Here is a 20931-nt window from a genome sequence, read left to right on the forward strand (position 1 = left end):
CTCTCTCACACACACACACACACACACACACACACACACACACACACACACACACGCGCGCGCGCACAACTCACTTTTCAGCAAGGGCTGAAATACAAAATATTGTCTCAATTTAATGCTTTCAAATTCAATTTCAGATATCTTCATTTTTATCCCTAGACCCTTCCGCCTCCTGGTGAAGGATTTATTTTTAAGACATGGTTTAAATTTTTCAATAATTCCAAGTATAGAAGACATTTTTCAAATTAGCTATATGGCTGGTTTTTTTAAAAAGTTGTCCATGTAGCTGGTCTCAGAAGCCTAGGAATGTGCAATATCATCAAGAGCTGAAATTAACAGACCCGAAGTGTCATGGCAGAGAGGCGTTAAAGTCCTTTCTTAAAAAAAAATAAAGTTAGAGTGTGATACAGGTAATGAAAATTAACTTTATTTATACAAATGTTAGGGACTCTGCCACTGTTTCTCTACAACACATTTTACAGTTCTCCTTGAAACACTGACACTGGACTCTCAACACTCACTCAATTCCAGTCTTCGACTTGGCAGACCATACAGAACACATCTGTGCAATAAATCATAAGCAACATTTGGCAGCTGGGAGTGCAACACAAGAATGAATTAAAAAGGTCTCGATATAAAAACATACCAAAAGCACCTACGCTAAAGGCATCAGATCGTTTGTGCTGGTCATCAAAAGCAACAATGAAGAATTTAAACCTCAGCAATAAAAAACACTCACTTTACAAATGACTGGATCCAACAAGTTTCAGAGCTGAAAAGAAAAAACGGCTCCAGTGATGAGAGACATGAGGTTTGATATATTAAGTCAATTTATTTTAAGGCTTAGAAGACAAAGGTATTGGAAGAAAAGAAAACCAAACCCCAAGGAAAACAACTGGGGAGAAGAGTTTGATCCATCCTTTTGTGGATTAGAAACACTGTTAATGCTACATGCCTAGCTTCTGGAAGAGTGGGGAGCCGCTTGACATACAGCTCAGGCTGAGTTGTGGAGCAGCCCTGACAGACTGGTGGGATCACACTCCAGCCTTCTTGTGCTGTAGAAAAGATCATTGCAACATGGGGTGGGGCTTGTTCAGGTTCCCAGGAGAGGGGTTCTCCTTTGGAAAGAGGATACATTTCTGTGTGCTTTGCTCAATCTGAGGCTCACAAAAGAATGTATTCTCATCTTGATCCATAAGCAGTTGTGTGTCTGAATCCAGGTGCATGAACCAGAGACCAAAGCCAATCATCACTGTCACTCATAACGGTGAAAAAGTAAAGATAAAGATAAAGTATCCCAGAAATAAAAGCACTCACTTCCTAGAAATTAAATGTCATCTCAGCCCAATCCATTAGTTCTGCTTATGACCTGAACTTCCACAAGTTCAGGTCATAAGTTAGAGCTCACATCTGATATTTAGTGTGGTGGACTTGGTCTGAATGCTATCATTAAGATCTCAGCTTCAAGCAGTTCTGAAGTTTGGTGGTGGAATGATTTGAGTTGCTCCTCATTAGAAGCCATAGAGGCAGCAGAAGCAGTTAGCTGGTTAGCTTTGCAGGACTCAGGCAATCAGAACCTACATATATCTCTAGCAATTAAGGCACTGCAGGTTCATAAAGGATGTTCTGTTTAAAAATGTGTTTAGTAAGCAATGGGCAAATGTTCATGTTTCACATCAATTCAGGGATCTAGTTTTTGCTAACCATATTTGCCACTGCCAGCAGAACTGCTCTTTCAAATGGCTGGGGACAAAATTTCCAGAAGTACTTAAGTGACTTAGGATCCAAAGTCCCATTTGGAAAGTCACTTTGAAATACACGTAAGCTCTTAAGTCCCAAGTCGCTTTTATATGTGGGAGTTAGGCACTTTTGAAAATTCAAAAGCAGAAAAAAAGTGAAAAATTATATAAAAACCCTATTCTCTGCTTTCTTAAGGAGTTAAGCATTATTGACCAGAGCACTGAAGCAGTGTTGTAAATAGCTGCTATTAACTTTAAGTGTTAACAGTAGTAAAAGCAACAGGAATAAGCATCTAATTGTGATGCTACACTTCAGATTAATTTTGTTTTGCATAGAAGACATGATTGATAAGACAAGAGGAGTTAGACACTAATTTGCCATCAAGCAAGCAGAAGAAACCTGATGATACAGAGAACTACAGAGAGATCTTACTCCAGCCCAGATCCTCAGCTGGTGTTGGGGTAGTTCCAATGAAGCTAGTGGAGCTATGTTGATTTTCCCCAGCTAAGAAAATGGCCTGCTGATTTTATTTGTCTTTTAGGAAAGTGCTACCTTTTCACAAGTTCAGAGAATAGTGAAACCTATTCTCAAGATGCAATTCAGGTGCTACATTTCACAAGCAGAATGTAGTGTTTTCAAACTAAATGGATTACTGTATTGTTGCATAAATTGGTTGATGTAGCTTTAAGCCTTGGGTTGTTTGGCACAGCAAACCAACATTCTTAGTGGAAGAACTTGAAGCAATAACTATAGATATTGCTGTGCTACCTACTAAATGCAAATAGCAGCAGAGAGTTTGAGCCTGTTGCCGCTGCAGTAGATACAGCAAACATGTGGCACAGACTTCACTTTCAGGGTTCTGTAGAAGAAGCTTCTTTTGCCCTCTTTCCAGCTTCTCCTACTTACTGTTTTTCTTCTTGTTGCAGATCAAAGAAAAAAAAAGTCACAGCATATGCCTGGAGATTACACCTTCAGATCTTGCAGAAGAATACAATAGACACTGTATTCTTTGTCAGTCTCTGAGGAAATAAGCCATTCTTAAGACAGGCTTCCTTTTCCCTTTCGGTCTCAGTCATTGGCCAGAAAAAGAAACAAGAAAGCTCAGCTGAAAGCCACATACAAAATATAGCATTGTCCATGAAATGTTTCACAGAATGTCAAAACAGCCACCTTCCAGCTTTCAGGCAAGAAAGGCTGGTACAGATCCCTATTGGTATCACCTTTCTTCCAGTGAATTGCTCTTTAATACTTAGATAACACACAAAATGTTACACACATGTATATAAAAAGATATATTCAGAAGTTTGGCATTCTAAGAAAGCATAACACTTTGGAAACAAGCATTAATGTAGTAAAATATAATTACAAAAATATATATTTTACTAGAATGTACACTACGTTAGACACTGCAAGTAACTGCTATCCCTGAAAAATAGGGTGCCACTACAAGCAGTGAACAGTTTGCTAGTAAATAGCCCACAGTAAAATTGACACTGCAACAACTATTTAAAAAAAGAGTTTCTTATTACATATCACACATTTCAGCTTTTACAGTTAATTCTGCTCTGACTTTTGATTTCACAGAAGAGCAGAAGAATGGTTTGGACTAGCACTGCAGGCCAGATGCAAAGGCCACTGAAGTCAATGGGAGTCTTTCCATTGGACTTTGGATCAGGTCTTAAGCACCTCAGTTTGCAGGAAACATCATAAGGATTTAATTTCATCCCTGGTGTAAACGGGAGCCACATCCATTTGACTTCAATGGGAGCTGCACTTACTCTGGGCCAGGGCCTACAGCATTATTCTGGAGACGCAGTTCTGAGCATTTCTTCAACATGACTGGATCTGGCATTTTTGCAGGAAAAGCTGAGCAGCAAAGGACAAATGGAATGGGAAACAACAATCCATTCAAAAGATTTTTTTAAATAAATTAATGCTAGTAACTCCAGTGCTCCACTAGACTCCCATATAGGTTAGATCAGCTTTTGACTAGCCTGGAAAAATCCTGAATCAAAGGCCTAACAGAGTTTAGCTTGTCCTTTAATTTCTTTTTAGTCCTAATATGGCAATCAACAGTCAAAGAAGATGATAAACAACAGTGCAGTGGACAGGTGTGAAAGAGAACAGATGGCAGACGAGAGAGCTCTTGACAGATACAATCGCATATTCAGTGATCTCTTGTACCAAGCAGCATTTTTAAATGCCTGCAGCCCAGCAGATATCACTCTTTTTAGAAGTAATTGCTCTACAAAACAGTGTAAGCAAATGGTGAGATTTTCTCCTCTATAAATTACAACTATTTACAAACATCTAAAAAGGAGAAATAGGATCAGAGAATCCACCTACCCTCATGAAAAGATTTCCAAATATGCTATCAACGTATAATTAAATTACTTCGTCTTGAGAAACTTATGTTGGCAAGAACTTTCAAAATAAGAGGCTTCGGTTACTCAAGCATTTGAGTCCCTACTGAAATATCTACATTAGCTCAGGTCATATAGGGATGCTCCCTACTTCTGCACAGCTGAGGTTCCATCTGACAACTAGAGACTTAATGACATTTCTTTACAGTCTCTAATACCAAGACTATCATGACTCACAATAATCCAATGACATAACTGCCTGGGTCTTCCACTCAAATAGAACACAATGAAATGCTTGATGTTTCGAGAACAGACATTAAAGTAACCTCCTTTGCCTATTCCATCAATGTGGTCATTTGTCGATCTTTAGGACACTCTCTTCTAAGACCATGACAAACATCACAACAGATGCAGCTATGATCCACATAATGAATGCAACATTGGCAACCTCCAATGATGGCAGCTAGGAGCCAAGACAAAACAGCCTTTACAGCAGCAAGTTCTTCAAGGTACGGGACTGGTTTATAGCAGTTTCCATTCTGCTTACTGGAGTCTTTTGGTCCATCCCTCTTAGGTTTAGGGGAATCTCTTCCACACCAAAAAAGGTTTAAATCTAGTCTTCCCCTTGGAGAAAGAAACTGATGTTGCACTGGTGAGAAGGGAATCTGGGGGAGAAAGCAGTGTGTTCTTTCTGCACCAGCCTGCAGCAAAAGCAGAAGCGGAGTAACATCTGGCTGATACAAAAATAAGGCTTTTAAAACCGGGAGCACTCCAAGACCTGTGTGTGTCTCAATTTCTTTTCACCTTGATGTCAAATCAATAGCAGTGAAATGTATGTGTCTTCACAGCTGGTGTCTGCTTTCGTTTTCAGAAAAGATGACCTGCCTTTACAACTTCAATATCCGAAATCAGTGACCTGGCCAGGAAAATCCCAAAAATCTAAAGACAAACACAAAAAGACACAAAACCTGTAAGCAGTTTGCGAGGGAAAAAACACATTCAGAAGATTACCAAGTTGTGAGGCTGCTCTGAGTACAGGGCCAGATTCTGCTACCCTTAGTCAGGCTCCAATTCTGCAAACACTTAAGCACACAACTCTTCTCAAATGAGTGTTCCCATCAAAGTTAATGAAACTACTCATGTGAGTGAAGTTATGCTTAAGATATTTGCAGGCTCAGGAACTTCTCACCCAAATAGCTACACACTACCCAGTGGGGTAAGGGTGGCATAATCTGGCCTATAAAACAAAACAAAAAACGGTTATATAAGAGAAAAAAAGATGCTTTCATGTAACACTTCTACAGGGCTGGGAACAATCATATGACTTGTGTGTGTCTGAGTGGGGAGCCAGGTACAGCTAGGTTCCTTTACGTCTAATACTCTCCCATCGCTTTAGTTACTTTTAAACATTTCAGGTATTTCCATTTTTCTGCCTAGTTCAGTGATTCAACTTGAAGATTTTTTAAATCGGAGGGTTAGAAGGGACTGCAAGGGTCATCTGCTCAGTCTAATTCTCTGCCAAAATGCGGGATTTGTTGGGTCTAATCCATCCAAGACAGATGGCTGTCCAGCCTCATTTTGAAAACCTCCAGTGCAGGAGCTAACCTCCCTAGTCAGTCTGTTCCATTGTCCTACTGTTCTTACTCTTAGGAAGCTTTTCCTGAGAATTTAATCTAATTCTGCTATGCAGTAGTTTGAACATATTGTCCTTTGTCCTGCCCTCTGAGACAAGAGAGAGAAAAAAAACCCTTTTTTTTAGGGCAGCCTTTCAAGTATTTGAAAACCACTATCACATCCCTCCTCCTTAATTTCCTCTTTTCCAAACTAAACATACTCCGTTCCTTCAGTCTTTGCTCATATGCCATGCATTCCATCCCTCATATCATCATATAGTTTGACCCTCTCTCTCTCTTTCAGTCAATATTCCACTTTGAAAGTTTTTTGTATGTTTAATTCACATTTAACTGTGCCAAAAGAGATGAAACATTTACCACAAACTTTAGTGTGAAAAATTTTATATCACTGAGCCTTTCACCAAAACCGATTTTCAAAAAAATTGCCATGAAATGGCCTTTTTCAAATTAACACCCTCTTCCCCCACATTCAAACTTTTGCAGTGTTTCAATGAAAACTGGTTTTGGTTGAAAATTTTGGAAAAAAGGTTTTGCTTGTGTCTCCCTCCCCCCCCAAAGACGGTAAAACTTTTGTGTTTTTAACAAAAAGTTGGGCCATTTTTGAAAATTTAAGAGGATGTTCAATTTTCTCAGATTACATTTCATTGTGGTTACATCACACAATATAAAATAATTTACTGATTTAAGGAGAAGACCTAATCACTGAAGACTTCTATGATCTCAAAGATGAGCCAGTTAAAGATCAGACATTGCTACTGTTCTAGTCCTGGGCTTCTCCTGAGCACAGATTACCAAATAGGTTCAGTGGTACCAGACCATGGGGGGGTTTTAGGATATTGACGAAAAGGGGCGTGAAAATGCAATGAGACCAGCAAACCCACTTTAACTTGTGACAAAGGCAAGCTTGAACATAGGTTTATGGAAATGAGAGGTTACATCATCATCATCTCCCCACTTCGCAGCTTTGTCCTTACTAGTGATTTTAAAAAAACCTAAAAGCCATGCATTTTTTCCCTTAAAGAGACTTAACATTTCACAAAGCTAAGAAATTAAAATAAAATCACATACACTTTCACCCTGCAAAAACACAGTGTTATTTTCTTCCTCACAAAACCCAAGGATTTCAAAGTTTCTAAAATATTATTTTCCTCCAACTACCACATAGCAGGCAGAAGATGTGAGGCTGAAGCTTCTACTGTAGCAGTAGAAGAATGAAACCACTGACCTGCAGCAAGGAGATAGCTATGAAGGCGCCTGCAACAATGTAGATGTTTCGGGGTAGCCAAGCTTCAAGAGCAGGGATACAACCCTTGGTGAAAATTAAATTGTCCCATTGGTTTTTCTTCTGTGTAGAGAGAGAGCGGGGAGAAAAAGCATGTTACTTTTCCCTTATATTTTGCAGGTGACATTTCTTTGTATGGGTCTGTAGTTGACAGAACTAGTATTTTTAAAAGGAATCCAGAAGTACAAGAACTAGAGACTTGTAACTCAGATCGTCTTGAGCTTCATGAATCAGTACATATTTCTTGCTGCAAAATTGACTATTAATTAGGAACATCCTTCAAAAGTTCAGCTAAATAACCAGAAGCAAAGAAGCTTATTTAGAATACACTTGAACTTTGAGTCTCTTCTCTCAGTGATAACAGCCTCACCTCACCACCTCCCACCGATGAAATATATCCACTGTCTCTCTCCCCCGTCCCTAGTACAGGCAGACCCTCTGATGGGGTACAGGAAATTCCCGGGGCAGCTTCCATACAAGTGATGGTATAGACCAGCATACAGTTATTTGTTCTCATAGTTTTGCCTTGCTGCTCTATGTTATAGGTCCTGAATAAACATTGACTATTACTCTTAGTTTCTCAAATTTAAAACATAGGCCAAAATATTTAAGTTTTTTTAAAAGAGTGACCCAATCTAATTGATCAGTATGTTAGATCCCACAGCTGAACAACCACCAGCTAGAAACACCAACACTGTGGGGAGCAGATGCTCACCTGTGCTCTGATGTCATATCCACATTGCGTATTCACAACCTTTTGCTGGGAGGGGGGAAAAAAAGTTAGAAATATTAATACAATTCTACCAGCTTGAGTTGACAGGAAGATGTTTATCTGTTAGAAGACTCATGATCAAACTACAGCCAACACCAACTGAGGGAACTTTTCTATCTTCGGTTCATGCTCCACGATTTCATTTTTTTAAAATGAAAAAGCTTATCTTTTTATAAGACCATGAGACATGCTGAAGTACATGGATATGTTCTCCCATTACTTTATAGGCCCCACATATCCTTACAAACTTGTTTCTTCCACCCCTCAGCTTTCATCACCAAGGCCTACCCAACATAATAAATTACAGCACCCTCAGCTGTATCACTATTCTGCAGACATCTCCAACACCCACTTCTTGAAAGGCTAACGACCAAATACCTACACCTTCAAAGACTTGTGCCACTTCAGCCAACTGACTTCAACCAACCTTATGGAGTTATGTGGCTGAAGTCCCATGCAACAGCAGTTGAACATTTTGAAGAGGAGATTTAAAAAAAAAAAAAAAAAAAACCCAGCTCATTTATTTACATGAGAAAGCAGGGGATGTTTGTAAGCCAGTCGTGCTCCCCTCCTTCCCCCTTTTGGTGGCATGTTTGTGATTTTGATCAGCTAATAGCTGGACTCCTATAATATCACAAGTTATTTGACTTGGATTATTTTTAGTGCATTTAGTTCAAAAGTCTACCAAGTAACCAGACTCTAAAATTCTAACAAACCCTAAAAGTAGGACCTGATGTTGAAGTGTACTGAACTCTAAGCCTTACAGAGCACAGAGACTACTGAAATTACTTGTGACCTCAATAGATAAAGAGATACTTGTGCATGTGAGCAATTCTGAGATGTATTTCAAGACCACAGTTTTGTTAAGAGGAAAGCAAAATAAAATAAAAATGAAAACCTATTTGCTTCATAATTAGAGTTGTCAATTTACCATAATTTGCAGTTATAGGAATTAAATGCCAAAAATAGCTTCAAAGTAGCGAATGCCAGAAACAACAGTTTGTGATGAAATCAAACTGAGTGGGACTAATTCAGACTGCTATTTAAAAATAAATAAATAAATAAATAAAAATCAAATCTTGAGAGAGGGGCATCCTTCAAATCTCTTCTGAAGCACTGAGATCCTATAGTCCTCATGCCCAACTCAAGGTTCATATCACTGCCAGGCAAGCAAGCCAAACCGACTGCTTTTGGGCCCAAATCCAGCAAAGCACGAAAAAGTGTATAAATCCCACTGAGGCCAATACCATTACTCATTTTATCAATAGAGCCAGTGAGTCCATGGTATTGTATCTATCACAAGGGTGGGTATAGAACAGTTTTAAGACCCTTCACCCTAGGGGCTGAGCACACTGCTCAGACAGAGCTCCCAGATCCCATCAGCTTTGGAAACAAGAGACCAGAAACTCAAGAAAACAATATCTAAATCCAACATCCACGGGCTTCAGGGATACAAAAATAGTTTCTCTAGTTCTAACACCAGTGTGTTTCAGCAATAGACTATAAGGTTTCTTTGGATCTCTGAGCAATCTGGAATAGCAACGTATAGTGAGATAGATTCTTCAGCAAGATAGGAGCAAATGTAGCATACACTATAGACTCAGAGGCGCTCCCCTCCATCATCTTCATTTACTCTTCCTGTTCTTTTTCTTTCGGCCTTTTCATACTCTTCCCACTCCCAAAAACATAGAAAAGGAGAAAATATGCGGAAAATAAACTCTCTTCCTCCCAATTTTTATTTCCCTTCTTCTTAAAACTCTAGACATTACAGCATATCCAGGAAGCACATCCCTTCAAAATTCTCCAATAAATAATAATAATAATATAGAAATACAAAGCCAGGAAACAACTCACAGCAGGATCAGGTACACAGCAGGAAAAGGGGACCCCACACTTCTCACGACTTTTGCTTTCAGTACTGCAGTTGAAGTAAATGTTAAGATCCCAGTCATCTGGCCCCTGAGCACCACAGCAATGGTTCTGCAACAGATGAAGAAAAACATAGAAGTGCTGTATAAAGAAAATCATCTTCATAATAGTCCTGTGAAATAGACAAGTGTTATCAGCTCAGTTTAACAGATCGAGAAACTGAGGCAGAGAGATGAAGTGACTTTTCTAAGGCACAGTATATCAATGGCCAAGCAAGAATTAGAGTTCTGAAGTCCCTAGTATATGCAGCTCCATGTTGCTTGGGGATGAAGTGCTTGGAGAGTGGGAGGAGCTCAAGAGTACAGGGTGGGGCCAGGAATGAGGGGTTCAGGGTGTGGGAGGGGGCTCCAGGCTGGGACAAGGGGTTGGGGTGCAGGCTCTGGAGTAGGGCTGGGGATGAGGGATTTGGGCTGCAGGAGTGGGCTTGGGGTTGGGGCATGGGCTTATCTTGAGTGGCTCCCAGTCAGCGGCATAGCAGGGGTGCTAAAGCAGGCTTCCTGCCTGTCCTGGCACTGCAGACTGTGCTGTGCCCCGGAAAAGGTCAGTTGCAGGTCCAGCTCCTAGACAGAGGCACGAAAGCAGCTCTGTGTGGCTCTTGCCTGTAGGCATCGACCCCCCCCAGCCCCAGCTCCCATTGGCTGGGAACCGGTGCTCGGAGTAGGGGCAGCCCCATTGCCTCCCCGCCTAGGATCTGGACCTCCTGCTGGCTGCTTCTGGAGTGCAGTGCGGTGTCAGAACAGGTAGAGACTAACCTGCCTTAGCTGGGCAGCACTGCCGATGGGACTTTGAACTTTTAACAGCCCAGTCGGCAGTACTGACCAGAGCTGCCACGACCCAGTACCTTACATTCTGCAACCCAGTACTGGGTTGTGACCCGCAGTTTGAAAACCATTGCCCTAGACCATGGTATCTGTTCAAATTGTAACTTCCATCCAGTTCCTGGAGACAGACAGACAGACAGACAGAGACAGACAGACAGGACAAGAAATGTTATCACAACTGGCACTCTAAATGATAGAATCAGAAGAAAGGCTATGGACAGACTTGGTCCAGAAAATGAAATATCACTTCACTTCTATGAGTTGATCCCACTGATTTCAAGTAGATAGATTACAGAAACCATGCACTTCCACTGTCCACCCATGCTGTACCCATTTGATATAAAGAGGGCTTCATTCTCGTATTAATCAAGCAATTTATGTTTTTGTATACTTTGGATGAGATACTGTTAAGCAAAGCAAAACTACAGCTGGCAAATTTTGAATAGTTATGGGGTACAACTTTGTCCCACATTCCACAGACCAGTTACACAAGCATTTGCCATAAGCAAATATAGAAAAATGTTACAGAGATTGAACTTTCCCAAAATGTCAGTGTTTTATGAAACTGTAATTAAACACTTAAAATTTCTACTACAAAGTAGGATTTTCCCATCCCCATTTTACTGGGGAATTTGTATACAAAACCCACAAAATTCACAAAGCTTAATCAGAGAAACATTCCTGAAATGTTTTCGCCAAAAAGATATATACATGATCTGAGCTAACAAGACAAAGAATCAAACAAACAAATTTACTGATCCAGAGAAAATAGCCTGGTTAATGAAACGACATTTTCAAAAGTCTCCATTATCATTTTAAAATGTTATGGTAAGTGTGGACCAAATATACTGTGTTCCATTAGAGAGAATAAACTAATCAACAATAACTTCAGGAACAGCAAACATCCAACACACAACATCGGAAAATAAGTTTGTTTTAGAATGGACAGTGTCACAATAGTTTGGGCAATTCAGAAAAAATGCATTAACTTTGGGGGAAAAAAGGTTTGCAGTAGTGGCTAGAAGGAGGAGGAAAAAAAATGCTAAAAAATTATTCTGGGCCAATACCTTCCTTCTACTTCCGTATATTAATATGGTTCTGAGGCTGTACATAAAAACTTGGAGACAACAGTAAGTGGATTTCCACCTTTCATCCAACCCTTCTCCCGCACACACACAGCCCCCATCCCCCACAAAAATCACTGCAAGAAGCCATGCACCTACTAAAACTGCCAATTAGTCCGTGTAAGTAAGGTAAGGCCATAAAGGAGAAGTCCTGCTCAAAAGCAAGCCACAAGGTAATATGACTGCATCAATCAGTGCAATGAGCTGTATACAAAAAGCTCTTTCACTATCTCTGAGTCACATATTGAAGGCACTGCAAGTCGGCCTGTGCATAGTTAGAAGACGAATTTCAACATGGCACTGAAAGAATACGGTAGTACCTTCTTGAAGGGTTTCCTCAATCTTACAGAGCTACATTTAGTGATGGATATCAAGTTGTTTCCCTGTTGCCTAACTGTGTTGTTACCCACTGTGGGTGAGTGACAGGCTTATTTAGAGGTTTTCTGGCTTTGTTATTTCCACATTTCTTAGTTTGATAATCTAGCTGTGGAACTCTCTTTTGGGGAAATTTAGCCTTTTATTTTTATTAAGAGCATTTAATAAGGGTTCACCTGTAAATCAGCTCAGCACATTAGCCTGTCTCATTGCATTAAACCTGGATCAATAGCAACACCAGGAAACATGAGCTGAGACATTTACTCATGCTGAGAACCGATTGCGAGCAGGTAAGAATGAGCTGTAGTGACCTAATCGGATCTACTAAAGAGCACCACATTGCACAAATTGTCTATGACATCTGCCAGTGTAGAAATAGGAGAATTAGAACATCTTCAAGGGCCTACATGACTATCTGACCTAGCAGAAAGAAAGACAGTCTTTCCGCTAGTCTTCAACCACTTCTGCATTTAGTGATTAACACCTGGAGGAATGGACAAAAAGAGCATTGGGACAGGGGAAGCTGTTGCTGGCACTGCTTGCATCAACCATCCAAGTGGAAGGCAAGTGCAACATTGCCAAGGATTCAGAAACTGGTAGCAATGCTAAGAGATTGATTTCTGGTTCTTAGCCTGTAAAGGATGCAAATAAATTGCCTGTAAAAATCCTCTGTGGCATGGGAGAAAAGCACTGGACAGAGGAAGATGACCCCCTTCACCACAACCTGTGTGAGATCACATACACAATGATTAGTCTTTGAAGTTCTATTAGAAAGTTTGTCCCTGATGAAGTGCTTACTGAGCACCTGGGTAACATTACCAGTGTTCTTTGCCTTGCATACTTACATTATGGTAAAAAGCTGTTGGCCAACTGATCTAGAAACCATCACTCAATTATTACTGTAGGCCTTGTAATATCCTGCTGTGTGCATGCATGCCATTGTCCTCTAATGGATGGAATGTTAGCACTACTCCCATTAGTAGAATGTCTTACTCTTTAGGATAGGCCTTCATTGCACAGAGTGAACCTGGGCTCTTGCTCAGGTGTTGCTCTGAACTCCTCTCCTGCCATACACACAGACCTCTCATCTGAGTATAGTGGTGCTTTCAATCTGGGCGAGCTGGACCAGGGTTAGAGCCCAGGTTTTGCTTTCAGTGACACTGGTAACTTGCTAGCTTTGCAGGACACAAGCTAAATCACTTGAGTGCTGATAGGCCTGCAATGCCTTCCCACATATCCAGAAGGGCAGAGAAGTTCTCCAACAAATCATTTTGAAAGAACCAGAGAGCAGCTCAGCTTACTGAAGCACAAAAGCCCATGGGATATGCCCCCCAGAAGTCCTCGTAATGCATGCAGGTGAGTGCACAGTAACTCAGGTAGGGTTTTGTAGTATGGCTGCTTAACCCTGAGCTAGGCTAACCTGGGCACGAGGCATCCATCACCCAGGCGTCGATAACCCAGGCAAACTGTAGTGAAGAAGTACCCTTTGAGACTGGCCTATTGAGGATAAGACCCAATACTTCTATACTTGAGATATTCTCCTTTGGCTCAAGTGGTAGAGATCTAGGTTTCTGAAACAGAAAGGTCCTGCACTGTGTTTGTGTACATGGACAGTGAAGTCCATGTAAATGCAATGTGATGATTAAGTCAACAGCTATGCAGTATGCTTGGTTGCAGAATTAATTTTAGGGTATTGACAGTTATCTTCACATTGCTGGAGGGACACAGCTATTGACACCATTGAGTAAAATCAAGGCAGTCCAAAGAAGGCAGAACATAAGTAATTTTTTTTTTAAGTCTCCTGAGAGGAAATGCTATCTCAACACCTGGAAAACCTCAAAGACTAAGATTGTTCTTAGGGTGAAAAAGAGGAAAAAAATGTGACAAGTTGAAGGATGACTTACAATTTTCTGCAATGAGTCAATGAGGTTCTGTAGATCGATGTCATCTCGGTAGGATTTAATGTTATTCTCAAAGAATTCCTTGAACCGGTCCCTCACCCAGTCCTGGAACAAGAAAGCTAGCACTGCTGCAGCCAGCTCCAACGTAAATATAAGCACGATTGCTCCACAAAACTGCAAAATAAAGTCACAGGACATAGATCATAAACTCTTATTTCAAATATAACCACGTCTCAACTCAATTAAAAGTAGATACAAGGACTTCAGTAAAATGCTCACAAAGTACAAATCTGATCAAGACACAAGGCCAATTAAATTAAAAACAATGGGAAACAAAATATAATAGGTGGAGTTATCTTCTTATTTGGTCGTCTTAAAGTCTGCAGCGAACATGGACACTGCATCATAGTCCATTGCAATACATACCAACTGGAAGAGTCCAATAAATTGAGATGAGCTATCATCAGCAGGAGAAAAAAAAACTTTGAAGTGATAATTGAGATGACTCATAGAAGGTGTGAGGAGAACTTAACATAGGGAAATAGATTCAATTAGTGTAATGATCCAACCATTCCCAGTCTCTGTTTAAACCTAAGTTAATTGTATCTAATTTGCATATTAATTCAAGTTCAGTAGTCTCTCTTTGGAGTCCGTTTTTGAAGTTTTTTTGTTGCAAAATTGCCACCTTCAAGTCTGTCACTGAGTGGTTAGAGAGGTTGAAGTGTTCTCCCACTGGTTTTTGAATGTTATGATTCCTGATGTCAGATTTGTGTCCATTTATTCTTTTGCGTAGAAACCGTCCGGTTTGGTCAACGAACATGGCAGAGGGGCACTGCTGGCACATGATAGCATATATCACGTTGGTAGATGTGCAGGTGAACAAGCCCCTGATGGTGTGGCTGATGTGATTAGGTTTCACTTAGCAGTTCTCCTTTAAATGTGACACAAATTCTTTCTCTTCCCTGAGCCACCACACAGCACCACCTAGTTACTTACAAACTTCAGAAGGCAGATGTTTTCCCTCAATGCTCCTACGCAACCAGCAAATCCCAGAACGAACATCACTCCTCCAACCACCAAGACAAGTACCACCGGGTCAAAGCCATGGAGACGGGTTACCTTCGTGAGATCAGACAATACACCCTAAAGAGAAGAATCACAAGGGAAAATAGGTAAACAAAATGAGCATGTTTTTCATGATCAGAAGTTGTATTTTATTTCCCCCCTCCCAAGTTCTACTTCTTTCTCCTCCTGCATTCATTACTTGCTTATTAATTCAGTGTATTTGCAAATAGCCATCATAACACAAACTCTCTCCGGAAAAATTTTAATATGCAATCTTCCTCATACTAATTTGTGTATTATACCTACAGATACGTCCCACAAAAGGTCAAGCTGTCCAAACACCAGGCCTCCCTAACCTGCCTCCCCACAGGTCACCCAACAAACCAGAAAAAATAGAAGGGACAGAGTTGGGGGAAAGAGAGATGGGAAGCTCAGAGGGAAAGAGCAGTGTGATGCCTTTCTGCCCCAGAGGGAATGAGACAGTGAGATTACCCCAGGAAAACATGCAGAGCCCAATCCTCTCCCATTTCACATCTGAAAACACAGAAAGCTAGAGGAAAAAAAAAACCTGATTCATGGTAAATCTGCAGCTATGTACATTTATGTCGACTTTCCACAAATGTAAGCTCTTTTTTTTTTTTTTTTAATCCTTCCATAGGCAGGGCTGCTGAAACTATCAGGGAGAGAAGAGTTTCAAATGTGTGAAATCTTTATTTAAAAAAAAAACAAACAAAATAAAGTAGACTTATCTCATGCTAAATTAGAGCTAGGATAGGCTTTCAATAAACGGAATGCAAAGGCACTTAAAAAAAAACAAAAACAAACCTAAGCATGGAGAAGCCACTAATGTCACATTGATGTTTTAGAGGAAATTCTGGAACAGGAATAAAAGGTGCATAGACACAAGGCTACATGCAAGTGTAACCCACACACTCCTGGGTATGGTGTTCTGTCCCACTTGTAACACCGACAGACCCCGGTCACCGGCGGACCAAGGGCCTCTGGAGCTTAGTGCATGAGCCTCTACCACATGAGCTAAAAGCCAACTGGCTGTTACAGGCTTGCAGAACATGCAACCCGTGTGGGCTCACTGTGCGGCCCACATAGGGCGAGTAGGCAAGCCAACGGCTGGCTGGCCGGCCAGCTGGTGAAGGAGCCAGTGTCAGGCTGGACTCTGGAGAGTGAGGGTGAGCCAGCGGCAGGAGGCGGGGGCAGTGGTAGAAGGTAAGAGGCCAGGCAAGTGAGCTGGCAGTGGAGGAGAGAGGGCTGAGGAGGCGAGTGGGGGGGCAGGTGAGCTGGAAGGGGAGGTTGAGGAGGCGAGCGGGGGGCAGGTGAGCCAGAGAGGGGGAGGGGTAGCTGAGGAGGCAAGCGGGCAGGGAGGGCAGTGGGGGGGTGTAATTGAGAGAGAGAAATGGCAGAATGCCCCGATGGTCCCAAATGTTCAAGTAACTGTCCCAGGGTGGTAAAGAAAATTGGGTCATTAAGGCTTGAGAGCCTCTGGAGGGGAATCACTACTAATTGCAGGACCAGACAGGCTGCTGTGTTTGGATCAGGGGTTCATGTGGCTATCCGCACTGCAGGAACTGCTTCCATAGAAAAGCCACATTAGGAGGATCCTTAAATGTATATTTAGCTTTTTTCTATCTCACAGTCAGAAGAAGTTGGCCCCATGTGCACACACCCAGCTCTCGAGACTCAATCCCACCACACTTTGGGAACCTGTGCAGCTGAGTCTGTCCCCAGCAGTGCAAAGGCAAAGTGAGGACAGGATCAAATCAAATGTCCATCCCCGCGTTAGAGAAGAGAGAACTATGACATATTGCACATAAATCTGAACCACTTCGTTAGCTGAAGAGTTAAGCTGTAAATTTTAGAGGAGCCCAGTTAGCACATCAACAAATCTCACTTACAAATACTCGACAGATTCCCTAAAAACCCAAAGGCAGGACAGTCTAGAAATGAACAGTTCAGGGATCCAACCCCACAGCCATATCATTCTTCCCTGTTCCTCACCATCCCTCCTGCTCTGCCCCCAAGAATCCTAACCACATCCCACCTGATCCAGGGCCCCACCTTTTCCTCTGCAGAGCAGCCCTTGCTGCAGAGCCAGGGCTCAGAAGAAAGGCAGTTTAAATAATTTACAGAATCAATGTTCTAAACGCAGCAAAGAGTCCTGTAGCACCTTATAGACTAACAGACGTTTTGGAGCATGAGCTTTCGTGGGTGAATACCCACTTCGTCAGATGCATGTAGTGGAAATTTCCAGGGGCGGGTATATATATGCAAGCAAGAAGCAGACTAGAGATAATGAGGTTAGTTCAATCAGGGAGGATGAGGCCCTCTTCTAGCAGCTGAGGTGTGAAAACCAAGGGAGGAGAAATTGGTTTTGTAGTTGGCAAGCCATTCACAGTCTTTGTTTAATCCTGAGCTGATGGTGTCAAATTTGCAAATGAACTGAAACTCAGCAGTTTCTCTTTGAAGTCTGGTCCTGAAGTTTTTTAGCTGCAGGATTGGGCCTGATCTGGCTGCCATCCCCTCTCCAAGGGTTGCAGCTGTCTGGGGGTACCTGCCTTCCTCAGTCACAACTGATTCATTCAACAGGACAATTGATTACAAAGTGAGGGGAAGATCTTATTCTACTTCTAGCAAAAAGACATTTTTCTTTTACCTTAATTATACTACCTCAGGTGCCCACTATAATATATTACCAAGGTTCAATGCAGTCGTAAAAGTTATACAAAAATGCATAATGCAGAGATTTATCTACAACTGCATTGATTGACTGCTGTGTGCAGTAATATAGTGACCCCTGGGTCTTTGAATGAAGCTTTACACTTCATTCAAAGGTGAGCAGCAGAGTCAGAGACGAGCAGGTGGGCAAGCGGCAGGTGGGCAAAGAGGCGAGCAGTGAGCCAGCAGGGGTTCTAGGGATGGGCATGGGGGTTTCTGGCAGGGGAGGGAGGAGGTGAAAGGAGGTGAGTGGTGGGTGGGGGTACTGACTAGGAGGGACGCAGCAAGCCAGCGGGGGCGCTGGGGGGAGGAAGAGGGGTGTGATGGTGGGGCCGAGCAGGGAAGGGGTGGGTCCTATTTTACTGCTGTGATCTGGTCATCCTATGTACGCCGTTTCTTTCCCCCTCTACACTACAGGCTTCCACACGCTGTCAGTGCTTTCCTAGTGAGCCATACATACAATTGTTTGCTTTAATTGAAAAATTCTTAATAAAGTATCATTCCCCTCCCGCACCCCATCTTCCTTTTCGGCCCACAGCTATTTCTGCGGGGCAGCGCTGGGGAAGGAGGGTTTGTTTCTGCTGGGCGGGTGGTGCTGGGGGCGGAGTGTGTTTCGGCTGTGCTGGGAGGGGGGTCGGGGGGTCGGCCCTCAGCTGTTTTCTTTGAGGAAATATGGCCCTCACCTCTTTACAAGTTGTGCAGGCCTGGGCTATTAGGTAAGGCGTAGAGCAGACTCATCTCTTTAAGTGGTCTTGGTGCCACTAGATGGGACAGAACACCACACACAGAAGATGTGTGGGTTACACAAGGCCCATGAATACCTTTTGAAGTGACCCTCTAGGCGCAGGGGAAGCTTGCACACCACAAGAAAGTTTTCCTGGGAAATTGTTTATAAATAGGTGTTTGATCAGAGACACCATTTCTTCATTCAGCACAGCAAATTAGTTGAAGCAGAGTTGAGGTAAGAAAGGTGACAGAAGAACTCACAACGGCGCACTAGCTTTGCAGAAAAAAATCAATCTTTATGGAGATTTCAACTAAACAGACTACCACAAGATGGTGCTAAAAGCCTGGAACCATCAGAGCATTTCCACCTAGCTTCAAGCTATAGTATTTTAACTAGGGCAGGGGTACGCAACCCACGGCACATGTGCCAAAGGCGGCCCGCGAGCTGATTTTCAGTGGCACTCACACTGCTAGGGTCCTGGCCACTGGTTGGGGGAGGCTCTGCATTCTGATTTAATTTTAAATGAAGCTTCTTAAACATTTTTAAAATTTAATTTACTTTACGTATAACAATAGTTTAATTATATATTATAGACTTCTAGAAAGACACCTTCTAAAAACGTTAAAATGTATTACTGGTATGTGAAACCTTAAATTAGAGTGAATAAATGAAGACTTGGCACACCACTTCTGAAAGGTTGCCAACCCCTGAACTAGGGCCACAGCAAAACAATTCGCATGTTGAGGGCGGCAAACAGCAAGGGAGCTTTTACGCTTCAGAACCACTTTTTCCAACCTTAAAGCCCTGAACAATGTCACAGCTGCTAAGGAACCATTTACAGATGATAGGTCTGTGGGAGATGTTTTTGTCTTGAGAGACATTTTGCTGTACTTGTGAATTCAATCCATCTTGATTCCTACCATGCTTTACGTGTCTCGTTGGACATCTCGCTGCAAACTGAGGGAAAGCAATGTATAAACAAACAAACACACACACACACACACCCTCCTACCTTATGCCAGAGTTACAGGGGAACTACATCAAATTAATAGTTCCTTGAGACCATATGGTGACGTGAACACATAACGGTTATTTAGCAACACTTCCCTTCCCATACCAAAATACAACATTGTTTTTGGCTTTCATTGACCATTATGACTAGCTTATGCATATGCGCCTGTCTTTATTATATCCTTGTTCATCCACCTCCTCTGTGCTTACTGTAGTTTACCTAATCTTAGAACATGAGGTCTATGAGACTATCTTTCTGTTATGTGTTTGTATAGGACCTAGTATGATGAAGCCCTGATCCGTGGTGACTGAGGTTCTTAACACTACCATAATAGAATTTACTAAACATTATATACAAAATGTAAGTGTACAACCAGTTATAAAATGTACACTACAAAGATTATCTTTCTAGATGGATGAAAGTAAATAAGAGCATAATTGCAATAATTTTTAATATAATAATAGAGCATGGGACAAACTAAAGTTAGTATTAAGAGAGATAGGACAAAGAAAAGTGGGGAGTACAAGATCGATCTTTGCTTATATCCATGTGGTTGCCAACTTTGTGAAAGCATGAAGGTTTCCAACAAGTTACCAGCAATATGAATACAAGAAGCATTCTAAACTGAGGAAGACTTTGGTCTCACTCTATACTGAAAAAATGGGTAAATATCAACAGGTTATAGAATGCCATTTACAAAGCAGTGCTGGCAATTATGCCATGAAAAGAAGATATGTGGTTCTCTCAACCAAACTAAATCTAATAGTAAAAAGAGAGGTCATAGAGAAATATCATTCACAGAAGCAGCCTACTTCCGTCAAAGTATTGTATATTGCCGTCTTGCTATTCAACAGACACACTAGTGCTGGAATAACTAAAAATACACATCACAAAAGGGGCATTTTAGAGATTCAATACTATCCTCTAATAAGCATGTAAATACAAGACAAGGATAATGCTTTAGGGAAATGTTGTGGGTATGGGTTGCTGCTCTTTGGACATGGCTAGCACCCCAATGATATTTAAGAGTTATTACACCTTCCTCTATAATTTAAAACAAACTGCCAGACTGGGCTCTCATTAGAGCTGCCAGGTTGACAGCCGTAACATGCTAACAGAACTTTACTTTTAAATCAGCATTTGTCAAAAAGTACAAAAAACTAGAGAGGAGCAGTTGCATGCTACACTTCACTCTGATCAATCATCATAGCCTGGGCATTCTTCATTCCAAAGTCATTGAGAATATATAGATCAGGGGTAGGCAACCTATGGCACGTCTGCCAAAGGCGGCACACAAGATGATTTTCAGAGGCACTCACACTGCCTGGGTCCTGGCCACCTGTCTGGGGGCTCTGCATTTAAATTTAATTTTAAATGAATCTTTTTAAACATTTTAAAAACTTTCTTTACTTTATATAAAACAATAGTTTAGTTATATATTAAAGACTTGTAGATA

At 41.6% G+C, this 20931-nt stretch overlaps 1 protein-coding gene across 18 annotated transcripts in view; it reads right to left on the reverse strand.

The window, feature by feature from the left end:
- Positions 1-405: 405 nt before the first annotated feature.
- TSPAN14 (tetraspanin 14) overlaps positions 406-20931 on the reverse strand; it is a 76222-nt gene continuing 55696 nt past the window's right edge. For 13 of the 18 annotated variants that reach the window (XM_030571117.1, XM_030571118.1, XM_030571116.1 and 10 more), the window contains 7 exons: positions 14938-15084; positions 13945-14115; positions 10567-10659; positions 9646-9771; positions 7735-7779; positions 6963-7082; positions 406-5042 (listed from right to left, as the gene is read on the reverse strand). In XM_030571117.1, coding sequence (XP_030426977.1) covers positions 4971-5042; positions 6963-7082; positions 7735-7779; positions 9646-9771; positions 10567-10659; positions 13945-14115; positions 14938-15084 — 774 coding nt within the window. In that variant the 3' untranslated portion in view covers positions 406-4970. Of the gene's footprint in view, positions 5043-6962; positions 7083-7734; positions 7780-9645; positions 9772-10566; positions 10660-13944; positions 14116-14937; positions 15085-19383; positions 19421-20931 lie in introns of all 18 variants that reach the window. The other 5 variants (XM_030571124.1, XM_030571122.1, XM_030571120.1 and 2 more) reach the window with 2 other exon arrangements.

Source organism: Gopherus evgoodei, chromosome 7, assembly GCF_007399415.2.
Source record: "Gopherus evgoodei ecotype Sinaloan lineage chromosome 7, rGopEvg1_v1.p, whole genome shotgun sequence".
Classification (NCBI taxonomy): Eukaryota; Metazoa; Chordata; order Testudines; family Testudinidae; genus Gopherus; species Gopherus evgoodei.